General features: G+C 36.1%; 2 protein-coding genes across 2 annotated transcripts; one reads left to right on the top strand and one right to left on the bottom strand.

Annotated features, from left to right (window-relative positions):
- The first annotated feature begins 1,615 nt into the window (after positions 1-1,615).
- On the top strand, positions 1,616-3,962 carry LOC148904600 (uncharacterized). Its single transcript, XM_089025022.1, has 4 exons — positions 1,616-1,807; positions 3,160-3,398; positions 3,429-3,487; positions 3,688-3,962. Exons 1-4 carry the CDS (start codon positions 1,723-1,725, stop codon positions 3,896-3,898), a joined length of 594 nt encoding a protein of 197 aa, XP_088881148.1. The 5' UTR covers positions 1,616-1,722; the 3' UTR covers positions 3,899-3,962.
- Positions 3,963-4,735: 773 nt separating this feature from the next.
- Positions 4,736-7,140, bottom strand: LOC116303197 (E-selectin-like). Its single transcript, XM_089025237.1, has 4 exons — positions 6,966-7,140; positions 6,791-6,895; positions 5,366-5,579; positions 4,736-4,919 (listed from the first exon to the last, which is right to left on the bottom strand). The coding sequence occupies exons 2-4, from the start codon at positions 6,879-6,881 to the stop codon at positions 4,898-4,900; spliced, it is 327 nt and encodes a 108-aa protein (XP_088881363.1). The 5' UTR covers positions 6,882-6,895; positions 6,966-7,140; the 3' UTR covers positions 4,736-4,897.
- Between the last annotated feature and the right edge of the window lie 6,713 nt (positions 7,141-13,853).

Here is a 13,853-nt window from a genome sequence, read left to right on the forward strand (position 1 = left end):
GCTTATCTTAATACGTTCGATAAGTATTTGGTCGAAGACTGAACGCACGACAAAACGTTCTCCTAAAACTGCCCAGGGATTTCTTTAACCAAAAATTACCCTCCAAATACTCTTTGTCTTGCGAGGATAGCAGTTAGTAGCGTAAGAGAACCGAAGAACCTGGAGAAAAACCCTTGAACGCCAATATAATCCCTCCCTAAAAATAACCTAATCCAAAAACCATTGGACATTGAGCAATTATAAAGGCCAGGGCTTCTTTACAGTACCCTGCAAGGTAACCGTGCCTGCATATGCATCGAAACGAGGACGACACTGATCTTGGAATAACAGAGACCTTTTTTTAACACCTTGGGCAATTATTCACACGTGTCTATCATTGCAAGGTCACCGCCGTTCTCGCCACGATGCAAAAGCACGGTTACCTTTCTATATGGCGCAGGGAACTGTGAAGAGTACCATTCTGTTTCTCAACCTTGTATCGTATTATGGAATCCAAGCACAGACAGATATTTTCTACAAGAACTAACAATGGTCCCTCGTGCAGTCTCCGTGATTCGGTTTAATTAACATTTTTCATTCTATAGAATAGTAAGTTAAAGTAGCTAAATAGCAAGACCACAATACAGTGCACATGGTAACGCTACGATTCTAAAAAGTTGCATTTCTGATAAAAACTATCACTTCTGGCGTCTTTGAAAACTACTGACACTTAACAAACCCTTTCCAAAAAGGATTAATAACGAAAACATTATTTTTAAAACGAAGCCTTTTCCTAGAGCACTTTCGTGCAGAATAGATGTTGGTCTTTAAGATGAAGCTAAATACCTATGCTTAAGGAACGTTGCACATGACAACGACTCTAACATAACAAGTCATTGCATTCCTAAATAAACTAACACTTTTGGCGGCGTTAGAAATCTGGGACACACACACAAACGTATTCCAAAGACTATTAATACGAAAAATTATTTTCAAAACGACTTTGGTGTACTATCGGGTTTTTAAAAGAATTCTTTCTTTATAAGAGCAGCCTCATAGACGATAGTAAATATGCACACGGCAAGGGGTCTATAAAAAGTGGCATGTCTAAACGAATTAATACCTCTTGATGCCTTACTAGAAAGCTGGCCGCACAGATACACGCGGTTTTCCCAAAAAAGTTACCATGGATCATGTTTATTTCAAGCAAAAATATACGATTCTCTTGGATTTTCTTAGAACCAATGATGTTGTATTTTGTAACAATAGCAATTTATTTCTTGTGATGGAATTGTGTTTAATGATTATATTTATTTATTCATATTTAATTTTCCTCCAATCGATCTACCCTTCCCCTCCCTCCACCATAGTTTTATCGCGAATTTTGTCTTCAAAGAAAGCAGCATGCCGGAGATTCAAACAAGATTAAAATAAGAATGTCAGCAAACTGAAATACAAGATACTCTCTGAAATTATGGACTTGTCAGAGTAAAATAGGTTTCTTCTCAGAGGGGTTGATTTGTAATCAAAAATTATATTAATGAATCAAAGTGGTTCAGTTTTATCTTAGAGACAATCTGTCAACCAACCAATCAGGAAAAGATTCGTAGTGATTTATGGTTCTTCACGTTCAGGGTATTACAGAGAAACCATTAGTTTTGCCATCAGTTTGGTTTTTTCAGCTAGCGTTAACCAACACTGACTTACCTCTCAGTCTGCTCATTCTGTAGCGAAAACCTTACTATGTTGATCTACGCTGTATTTCTTGTCTTGGCCATTGTGACCAGTGCCGAGGTAACCGAGCTGTCTGATGTGTCAGAGGTTGCTGGTAAGAACTACCCTAGTGTTGTCTTGTAGATTGGCGTTAGCTGCGCATAGAGTGGGTGCATACCATATATCGGTGAAAAAGTTAATTTTTGTAGGTCTACAGTCTACTGACGGCTACAAAACGTACTAATTCATTGTGCAAATTCGTGCAGTTTCTTACAAAGTTTTACACAGATACATGGCATGCACTATACCTATAACACTTTGCACTAATTTGTACAATTTTGTTAGTTAACTTTTTCACATATTTATGGTATGCTATCTATATAAAGATTGATGATAATTTTTCAACCATTTGGTATGGTGTTTTCCAAGATCTCAGGCTAGGTTTCCATCTTCAGGGAATGTTTTTAAAATGTTGTTACACGTCATTTAAGCAAGCTATAATGTTTTGCAGCAGACATTCCTTAAAGACCGATAGAGTGCACGCCATATATCGGTGATACAAGTAGAATGTTGCAAATTGTAATATTTTCACAGCTGATCAAGGTAGATTCCTTTTAGAATTGAATATATGAACCATGAACTTCGACTGTTCAAAACGGATTTCTTAACGAAAAAGTCTGTATACATAAGTATCAAAATCGACTTGCAATGTTTTGAATTGAGCTCGACTTTGAAATTCAAGTTTGGAGTTTTCCTTTAAATCGTTATAAAAGGTTAACGGCGTGTGGGTGGAAAACATTCCGGATAAAGACCTTTCTTTTGCCTTGTTTGTTCCTTCAAATTCCAATACATTTAACCCTCAAGTCAGACTAATCATTTAATAGTCGAGGAAAATCGATACACCTCTAAGTTTGCTTTTCTTTTCGCGAGTTATAATTGAGTCGCTGAGTAGAATTATTTTAACGGTTGAAATATTCATGACTCATCTGTGTCGTAATTTATTCCTGGTTCTACACCATCTTTATTTCTCAGTATTTTATTAATTTGTATGAAATAGATTCAGGCATTATAGATTTTAATGATATCAACAAAGTCGGAAAGTTTGAGGTAAAAGTTATAACTCTTGAGAAGGTGTGCACGAGAATTTATGGGTGTGGAAGAAAAAAACAGGACGCGGCTAATCAGTCCTCAGTTGACAGAATATCTGCCAATTTTGATTCCATATAACTTCATTGGAATTTTGATAATAATAATAAAAAATTTTAAGAACACACATATTAGCTTGTTCTTTTAGGAGTAGGTGTTCATTTATTTCAATTACGTTTTGTCAAGTCATGTCAATGGATGTAAGAATTGCATAACCAACATGGCGGCGACTGCGGCAATGACGTCACATTAGTCTAATTAGTCTTTAAAAAAGCAGCCAAACTGAAAATTAACCAATTCTTTGTTGTTTTTTTCCCGTAGATGATCAAGGTCAGCAAGCTTGCGCGGAGAGCGATTGGGTGCTAATAAGCCATCCCAAAGATGTCTGCTTCGAAGCACAAGGCAACCGCTACGGTTCGTTTCTTAACTTTGTCCGAGGAGGATTGATCACGGCCATTAAACTGGTGTACGTTTCGGGTAAAGTGAGCTGTGTTGGTCAAGAAAGGTACGACAGTCGGTGGGGATGCCACAATTATCCTTCATATAAAGATGATAATAATGTTATTATAATGTTATTATAATGTTATTATAATGTTATTATAACGGACGACAAGAACCATATTTTGTTCCCGAAGCCAGACTTTATCAAGTAAGTCATTCTCAAAATAATAGTGGATGGAAACTAAAGAGAAGTGGGAAGGACGGAGGAGAGGGACAAGTATCAGACAGACAGACAGACAGACAGACAGACAGACAGACAGACAGACAGACAGACAGACAGACAGACAGACAGTTCGTGAACAACAATCCAAAGTATTATTAATCAAACAATTTTTTTGCATTTGTCAGTACCGTGTACCCAAAAAACTTGTGGTATTGGTTGCCGTTCGTTGACGCGTTAGATTCCAATGAGTTGGTCTTTACAGATTATCGCACGCCATTCCACTTCCCCTTGTATGACGAAATGAGGATCTGGTACGGAGAAGATCTGAATGACTATACGGAAAGCGACAACTCGGGTCGTGTTTGCGTCAAAGTGTACGCTAGATTCAAGTTATAGACTGTTTGTCAATGTCAATTTGCGAAGTCAATAAAGACGGTTAATAAACTGACCAAAACCTTCACTGAGTTATTAATATACTGTAGTTTTATTTATCAATTGACACGGTTTTCTTTGTTATTCACAAGGCTTTATTTTTGTTATAACCCTCATTATAAATGCGAGGTCAATATATAGTTATTAACCCGGTTAATAACTATATATAGACTGTTCGCATTTATAATGAGTAACATTTGATAGAAAACCTTCTCAATTGATAAATAAAATACTTAATTACCTCGAACGTCGGCAATAAGCCTATACATCCCTCGGGCCTGCGGCCCTCGGGATGTATATGGCTTATTGCCTCCGTTCGAGGTAATTAACTCTTACTTAATCGTCATTATACCGAGTTTATGATCCGAGAGGGGGAAGGGGTAGGGGTAGGGGGAAGGGGAAGGGGAAAGGGGTAGGGGGAAGGGGAAGGGGAAGGGGGAAGGGGAAGGGGGAAGGGGGAAGGGGAAGGGGAAGGGGAAGGGGAAGGGGGAAGGGGGAGGGGGAAGGGGAAGGGGAGGGGGAAGGGGGAGGAGGGAGGAGGGAGGGGGGGAGGGAGGGGGAGAAGGTGAGATGATGACTACAGAGAAAAGCCTAAATCTTACTTACAATGTTGCCGATAATCGTTTGATGATTGTTGACTATCATTTTCATTTCGAGTATTCATATTGCGTTTCTCGATAGCATCTCAACTGACGTGTATCTTGTACATAATGGAAAGGAAAGCCTGAAAACAGCACGACCGGACCATATGTTTTCCCGATTTTTTGCGCTCGTAGTTATATATTTGTTTGTCCATAGAAGAACATAAGAATCCAGGCTTTCATTTCTTTTTGTTTGTGCTTTTATTATTTTAATTTTTCGTCTATTATCAATCGTTTATTTTCATCATATTTGTTCATAAACACGTCTCAGCTGTGCAGTGTTCCAGCGGCGAGCTGACGGTCAAAGATGGCGAACATTGTCTCAAGGGACTGGGTCTCCACGGCTGACAAAGAGAAAATAAGAGATCAAGAAAGACTCCTTCCGTTAGTATGTTATTCCCTGGATATAAATGGTAGCCTGTCTATACCTGGTTATCCCTGGTGGTCTGTCCCTCCCTGGTAATCCCTGGTGGTCCGTCCCTCCCTGGTAATCCCTGGTGGTTCGTCCCTCCCTGGTAATCGCTGGTGGTCCGTCCCTCCCTGGTAATCCCTGGTGGTCCGTCCCTCCCTGGTAATCCCTGGTGGTCTGTCCCTCCCTGGTAATCCCTGGTGGTCTGTCCCTTCCTGGTAATCCCTGGTGGTCTGTCCTTCCCTGATAATCCCTGGTGGTCCGTCCCTCCCTGGTAATCCCTGGTGGTCTGTCCCTCCCTGGTAATCCCTGGTGGTCTGTCCCTCCCTGGTAATCCCTGGTGGTCTGTCCCTCCCTTGATTATTGGGTGTGGCTACCTACCCATAAATAATGCAGTTCGGCCAAGGCAGCCCAACGCTGTTAGGTACAGCTTCCCATGTGCCGTCATTGTGACAAACATATTTTGATGCCGACAGAAACTCGACGTCATATCCGGCGTTACATGACGTGGTACACGTCACATCCGTTGAACCAGAATCTTGGAAGCATTGAATTTGGCCGTTTTTAGGGGCTGGGTACTGATTACAGTTTATCGCTGAGGGAGGAGAAGGGCTGGTGAGAAGCTGTCTTTTTTATGGTAGGGAGGGGTGGGACGAAAAGAAATTTTAGGGAAGGAAGGGCTAGAATTCAATTTATTCAAGAGAGTATGATATTATGAAAGGGGGTGAAATTAAATAAGAAGGAGAGGAGGAAAGAGGAGATTGAAAGGGAAGGAAACCAAGAGAAGATAAGAAAGAGGAAGGAAAGGATGGAAGGGAATAAGTGGATGGGAGAAGGGCTTGAATAAAAAGTTAATATATTAAAAACAGGATTCATTATTAATCGCAGACAAAATATTATACAACTGGTTTTCACCCGTAAAATACTTATTTCACGTAGATTTAAGATTTAAAGATTTCCTGTGTTCATTAAAGACAAGTCATATCAGACCTTATTAGCTCGATAATTAGGAAATGAGGATCAAATATCAAAAAGACCTTTGATAGGAATGCTACGTGGGCGGAAAGACCTCCGCGACGCTTCGGAAACGAAGGTCAAGCTACTGAAGACTATAAAGACAACCGGTATCTTTCTAGTCATCTGACCTTTAGGGGTTCTGTCGTAGAGGAATATGAGGCGGTCTGTATCAATAGAACGGAATCTTTTGACGTGCGGTAGACGATGTTTATACACGAACAGACCACGAATAAAAGTATTCTAGAAAAAAGTACGTTATCAGAGTTTGTACAATATTTTCTGCACGGTTGTGTTTCAACTTCGGCATTAAATGTAAGTTTCTCAGAAGTACGAATAAAAAAGAAAGAAAATTCCTTAGAAATGAGGAAAAGTTTAGAAGAAGTAGCAAATTATTGGGGAAAATTTAAAAAAAATTCCTCTCTGGTAAATACAAGGAGTCAAGAAAGCCCAAGTAAACATGAGAGAAGACAGTTTGACGAAATTCGAGTCTTTTTTGAAAGGGGTTTTCGTGAATAAGTTTTTTCAATACGTATCAATGGTGTCTTGAATGATTCAAAGTGGATACGTCATTGGAATTGTAGGATTTTCATAAATACTCAATTGAAAAATTTGATATAAATTGAAAAGGTTGCTTTCAATAGACATTATTATTGTTATCAGATAATCTAAATTTGTATTTTAATATTTATACATTCCATTGGTAAACTTTTCTTGATATTTTTTCTCTTGGGTTTTTCAAAATACGGCAAAATAAGACACATAAAAATGATCTAAAACCTGTTCGCTCACCTGAAAAGCTCACTGGCGTTGAACAAAAGACTCCAGCCACAAAAATCATGAAAACGAACACTTTGAAAAACGTCTTTGCCATTGTTACCATTAGCTGAATGATATCTGGTAAAATTCAAGCAAATTTCTACTAAAGACCTAGAAAAGAGCACAGAAATAAGCGAGATTTGCTTACCCTTTGAATGTTTGTTCAGGCGCTCAGACTTCGATAAATAATTCTCTCTTTTTTAAGTCAGTTAGCAGCGTGTAGACAAGTGACTACGCCAGGAGTAAGCTCTTTTAAGCGGTTATGTGTCGATACAAGGACGTGCTATGTATTGGAACATGATATAGGGCTTTATACTTTTCAGTCTTGAAATCCAATATTCTGGAATCTTAACAGAAATGTTTTATATAGTAACTTGTGAACGATTTTCTCGAGATTCGATATTTGAAAGAAATCTTGTTTATTGTCTTTGGCTTTTTGCAGCTGCACAGCTGGACAAACGGTCTACGCTATTTTTGATTAAAAACAAGCTTGATGGCGCACGAAGAAGACGACTTCATTACTGTTTTCTAACTTAAACCACCGTGGGTGATGATATAACCAAATAGGATACTGGAATGACGTCATTTTGACGTTCTAATAAGGGAAATCGAAGGAGAAGCATTTTAAAAGTTTTATTTGTTTACTTATTTCTAATAGAATAGAATGATAAAAGTAATAAATAAAATACAACTTTCTAATATTTTTCAACAGGTGGCTAAATGCCATAAAATCCAACAACACCATAAACTCTTATAGCAAAAATAGCCAAAATAACCCAATATGACTCAAAATACACCAAAACCATGAGTTATACTTCATGCTTTTTGCCCCAAAAATACCGATTTTGCATCCTTCATAATTAATGCATATTTTATCAAAAGGTGTGAAATTGACCAAAAATCGATCAAAACCAAAAATGATAAAAAATGACCTATTTTGCATCATTCATAAATAATGCATCTTTTTTCAAAAGCTGTAAAAATGACCCAAAATCGATCAAAACCATAGGCTATAGTCCATGCCTTTTTGCCTAAAAATGACCTATTTTACATCCTTCATAAATAATGCATATTTTTTGAAAAGGTGTGAAAAACGACCCAAATTCGATCAAAACCATGGACTATAGTCCATGATTTTTGCCCAAAAATGGTTAAAAATGACCTATTTTGCACCCTTCATAAATAATGCATATTTTATCAAAAGGTGTGAAAATAACACAAAATCGAACAAAACCATAGGCTATAGTTCATGCTTTTTGCCAAAAAATGTGCTATTTTTAAAAGGTGTTAAAATGACCCAAAATCGAACAAAACCATGGGCTATAGTCCATGCTTTTTTTCCAAAAATGTCCTATTTTGCATCCTTCATAAATAATGCATATTTTTTTGAAAATGTGTGAAAATGGCACAAAATCGATAAAAACCATGCGCTATAGTCCATGCTTTTTGCCCAAAAATGGTCAAAAATAACCTATTTTGCATCCTTCATACATAATGCATATTTTTCAAAAGGTGTGAAAATGACCCAAAATGGACAAAAACCATGGGCTATAGTCCATGCTTTTTGCCAAAAAATGACCTATTTTGCACCCTTCATAAATAATGCATATTCTTTCAAAAGGTGTGAAAATGACCCAAAATGGACCAAAACCATGGGCTATAGTTCATGCTTTTTGTCCAAAAATGGTCAAAAATGAGCTATTTTGCATCCTTCATAAATAATGCATATATTTTTAAAAGGTGTGAAAATGACCCACAATCGAGCAAAACCATGCGCTATAGTCCATGCTTTTTGCCCAAAAATGGTCAAAAATGACCTATTTTGCATCCTTCATAAATAATGCATATTTTTTGAAAAGGTGTGAAAATGACCCAAAATCGATAAAAACCATGCGCTATAGTCCATGCTTTTTGCCCAAAAATGGTCAAAAATAACCTATTTTGCATCCTTCATAAATAATGCATATTTTTTCAAAAGGTGTGAAAATGACCCAAAATCGACAAAAACCATGGGCTATAGTCCATGCTTTTTGCCCAAAATTGACCTATTTTGCATCCTTCATAAATAATGCAAATTTGTTCAAAAGGTTTGAAATTGATCCAAAATCGACCAAAACCATGTGCTATAGTCCTGGCTTTTTGCCATAAAATGACCTATTTTACATCCTTCAGAAATAATGCATATTTTTTGAAAAGGTGTGAAAATGACCCAAGATGGACCAAAACCATGGGCTATAGTCCATGCTTTTTGTCCAAAAATGACCTATTTTCCACCCTTGATAAATAATGCATATTTTATCAAAAGCTGTGAAAATGACACAAAATCGAACAAAACCATGCGCTATAGTCCATGCTTTTTGCCCGAAAATGTGCTATTTTTAAAAGGTGTGAAAATGACCCAAAATCGACCAAAACCATGTGCTATAGTCCATGCTTTTTGCCCAAAAATTACCTATTTTGCACCCTTTTTAAATAATGCATATTTTATAGAAAGGTGTGAAAATAACCCAAAATCGACCAAAACCATGGGCTATAGTCCATGCTTTTTCCCCAAAAATGTCCTATTTTGCATCCTTAATAAATAATGCATGTTTTTTTTGAAAATGTGTGAAAATAACACAAAATCGATCAAAACCATGCGCTATAGTCCATGCTTTTTGCCCAAAAATGATCAAAAATAACCTATTTTGCATCCTTCATAAATAATGCATATTTTTTATAAAGGTGTGAAAATGACCCAAAATCGACCAAAACCATGGGCTATAGTCCATGCTTTTTGCCCAAAATTGACCTATTTTGCATCCTTCATAAATAATGCATATTTTTTCAAAAGGTGTGAAAATGACCCAAAATGGACAAAAACCATGGGCTGTAGTCCATGCTTTTTGCCAAAAAATGACCTATTTTGCTCCCTTCATAAATAATGCATATTTTAACAAAAGGTGTGAAAATGACCCAAAATCGATCAAAACCATGCGCTATAGTCCATGCTTTCCCCCCAAAAATCGTCAAAAATGAGCTATTTTGCATCCTTCATAAATAATGCATATCTCTTGAAAAGGTGTGAAAATGACCCACAATCGAGCAAAACCATGGTCTATAGTCCATGCTTTTTGCCCAAAAATCGTCAAAAATGAGCTATTTTGCATCCTTCATAAATAATGCATATCTCTTGAATAGGTGTGAAAATGACCCACAATCGAGCAAAACCATGCGCTATAGTCCATGCTTTTTGCCCAAAAATGGTCAAAAATGACCTTTTTTGCATCCTTCATAAATAATGCATATTTTTTCAAAAGGTATGAAAATGACTAAAAATTTGCCCAAAAATGGTTAAAAAAGACCTATTTTGCATCCTTCATAAATAATGCATATTTGTTCAAAAGGTTTGAAAATGACCCAAAATCGACTAAAACCATGTGCTATAGTCCATGCTTTTTGCCATAAAATGACCTATTTTACATCCTTGAGAAATAATGCATATTTTTTGAAAAGGTGTGAAAATGACCCAAAATGAACCAAAACCATGGGCTATAGTCCATGCTTTTTGTCCAAAAATGACGTATTTTCCACCCTTCATAAATAATGCATATTTTATCGAAAGGTGTGAAAATGACCCAAAATCGATCGAAACCACGGGCTATAGTCCATGCATTTTGCCCAAAAATGGTCAAAAACGACCTATTTTGCATCTTTCATAAAGAATGCATATTTTGCAAATGGTGTAAAAATGACCGAAAATCGATCAAAACCATGCGCTATAGTCTATGCTTTTTGCCCAAAAATGGTTAAAAATGACCTATTTTGCATCCTTCATAAATAATGCATACATCTTTAAAAGTTGTAAAAATGACCCAAAATCGAGCAAAACCATGCGCTAGAGTCTATGCTTTTTGCCCAAAAATGATCAAAAATGACCTATTTTGCATCCTTCATAAATAATGCATAGTTTTTCAAAAGGGGTGAAAATGACCCATAATCGACAAAAACCATGGGCTATAGTTCATGGTTTTTGTCCAAAAATGACGTATCTTGCATCCTTCATAAATAATGGATATTTTTTGAAAAGGTTTGAAAATGACCCAAAATGAACCAAAACCATGGGCTATAGTCGATGCTTTTTGTCCAAAAATGACCTATTTTCCACCCTTCATAAATAATGCATATTTTATCGAAAGGTGTGAAAATGACCAAAAATCGATCAAAACCACGGGCTATAGTCTATGCATTTTGCCCAAAAATGGTAAAAAATGACCTATCTTGCATCTTTAATAAATAATGCCTATTTTTTCAAAAGGTGTGAAAATGACCCAAAATTTGCCCAAAAATGGCTAAAAATGACCTATTTTGCATCCTTCATAAATAATGCGTATTTTTTCAAAAGGTGTGAAAATGACCCAAAGTCGAGCAAAACCATGGGCTATAGTTCATGCTTTTTGTCCAAAAATGACGTATCTTGCATCCTTCATAAATAATGGATATTTTTTGAAAAGGTTTGAAAATGACTCGAAATCGACGAAAACCACGGGCTATAGTCCATGCTTTTTGCCCAAAAATGGTCAAAAATGACCTATTTTGCATCTTTCATAAATAATGCTTATTTTATCAAAAGTTGTGAAAATTACCCAAAATGGACCAAAACCATGGGCTATAGTCCATGCTTTTTGCCCAAAAATGGTCAAAAATGACCTATTTTGCATCCTTCATAAAGAATGCATATTTTTTCAAAAGGCGTGAAAATGAACCAAAATCGATCAAAACCATGCGCTATAGTCCATGCTTTTTGCCCAAAAATGGTCAAAAATGACCTATTTTCATCCTTCATAAATAATGCATATTTTTTCAAAAGGTGTGAAAATGACCCTAAATTTGCCCAAAAATGGTTAAAAATGACCTATTTTGCATCCTTCATAAATAATGCGTATTTTTTCAAAAGGTGTGAAAATGACCAAAAAATCGAGCAAAACCATAGGCTATAGTCCATGCTTTTTGCCCATAAATGTCCTATTTTGCATCCTTCATAAATAATGCATATTTTTTGAAAAGGTGTGAAAATGACTCGAAATCGACCAAAGACATGTGCTATAGTCCATGCTTTTTGCCCAAAAATGGTCAAAAATGACCTATTTTTCATCCTTCATAAATAATAGATATTTTTTGAGAAGGTGTAAAACTGACCCGAAATCGACCAAAACCATGGGCTATAGTCTATGTTTTTTGCCCAAAAATGGTCAAAAATGACCTATTTTGCATCTTTCATAAATAATGCATATTTTTTCAAAAGGTGTGAAAATGATCCAAAATTTGCCAAAAAATGGTTAAAAATGACCTATTTTGCATCCTTCATAAATAATGCGTATTTTTTCAAAAGGTGTGAAAATGACCCAAAATCGAGCAATACCATAGGCTATAGTCCATGCTTTTTGCCCACAAATGTCCTATTTTGCATCCTTCATAAATAATGCATATTTTTTCAAAAGGTGTGGAAATGACGCAAAAATTGCCCAAAAATGGTTAAAAATGACCTATTTTGCATCCTTCATAAATAATGCATAGTTTTTCAAAAGGTGTGAAAATGACCCATAATCGACAAAAACCATGGGCTATAGTTTATGCTTTTTGTCCAAAAATGACGTATCATGCATCCTTCTTAAATAGTGAATATTTTTTAAAAAGGTTTGAAAATGACGCGAAATCGACCAAAACCACGGACTATAGTCCATGCTTTTTGCCCAAAAGTGACCTATTTTGCATCTTTTATAAATAATGCATATTTTTTCAAAAGGTGTGAAAATGACCAAAAATCGAGCAAAACCATGCGCTTTAGTCCATGCTTTTTGCCCAAAAATGTGCTATTTTTAAAAGGTGTGAAAATGACCATATATCGGCTAAACCATGTGCTATAGTTCATGCTTTTTGCCCAAAAATGGTCAAAAATGACCTATTTTGCATCTTTCATAAAGAATGCATATTTTGCAAATGGTTTGAAAATGACCCAAAATCGATCAAAACCATGCGCTATAGTCTATGCTTTTCCCCCAAAAATGGTTAAAAATGAGCTATTTTGCATCCTTCATAAATAATGCATACATTTTTAAAAGTTGTGAAAATGACCCAAAATCGAGCAAAACCATGCGCTAGAGTCTATGCTTTTTGCCCAAAAATGATGAAAAATGACCTATTTTGCATCCTTCATAAATAATGCATAGTTTTTGAAAAGGTGTGAAAATGACCCATAATCGATCAAAACCATGGGCTATAGTTCATGCTTTTTGTTCAAAAATGACGTATCTTGCATCCTTCATAAATAATGGATATTTTTTGAAAAGGTTTGAAAATGACTCGAAATCGACCAAAAGCACGGGCTATAGTCCATGCTTTTTGCCCAAAAATGGTCAAAAATGACCTATTTTGCATCTTTCATAAATAATGCATATTTTTTCAAAAGGTGTGAAAATGACCCAAAATCGATCTAAACCATGGGCTTTAGTACATGCTTTTTGCCAAAAAATGTGCTATTTTTAAAAGGTGTGAAAATGACCATATATCGGTCAAACCATGGGCTATAGTTCATGCTTTTTGCCCAAAAATGGTCAAAAATGACCTATTTTGCATCTTTCATAAAGAATGCATATTTTGCAAATGGTGTGAAAATGACCCAAAATCGATCAAAACCATGCGCTATAGTCTATGCTTTTTGCCCAAAAATGGTTAAAAATGAGCTATTTTGCATCCTTCATAAATAATGCATACATTTTTAAAAGTTGTGAAAATGACCCAAAATCGAGCAAAACCATGCGCTAGAGTCTATGCTTTTTGCCCAAAAATGATCAAAAATGACCTATTTTGCATCCTTCATAAATAATGCATAGTTTTTGAAAAGGTGTGAAAATGACCCATAATCGATCAAAACCATGGGCTATAGTTCATGCTTTTTGTTCAAAAATGACGTATCTTGCATCCTTCATAAATAATGGATATTTTTTGAAAAGGTTTGAAAATGACTCGAAATCGACCAAAAGCACGGGCTATAGTC

Source organism: Actinia tenebrosa, unplaced genomic scaffold (genome assembly GCF_029948245.1).
Source record: "Actinia tenebrosa isolate PJP-AT-01 unplaced genomic scaffold, QUT_ActTen_1.0 PGA_scaffold9__36_contigs__length_13948895, whole genome shotgun sequence".
Lineage (NCBI taxonomy): Eukaryota > Metazoa > Cnidaria > Anthozoa > Actiniaria > Actiniidae > Actinia > Actinia tenebrosa.

Coding starts and splice junctions, on each gene's coding strand:
- LOC148904600 (XM_089025022.1), top strand. CDS start 1,723: ATGTTGATCTACGCTGTATTTCTTGTCTTGGCCATTGTGACCAGTGCC. Junction 3,399..3,428: donor CATATAAAGATGATAATAAT/GTTATTATAATG, acceptor TAATGTTATTAT/AATGTTATTATAACGGACGA. Junction 3,488..3,687: donor CCGAAGCCAGACTTTATCAA/GTAAGTCATTCT, acceptor TGCATTTGTCAG/TACCGTGTACCCAAAAAACT.
- LOC116303197 (XM_089025237.1), bottom strand. CDS start 6,881: ATGGTAACAATGGCAAAGACGTTTTTCAAAGTGTTCGTTTTCATGATT. Junction 5,580..6,790: donor AACGCCAGTGAGCTTTTCAG/GTGAGCGAACAG, acceptor CTCCTCCCTCAG/CGATAAACTGTAATCAGTAC. Junction 4,920..5,365: donor CCGAACTGCATTATTTATGG/GTAGGTAGCCAC, acceptor TCTCTTTGTCAG/CCGTGGAGACCCAGTCCCTT.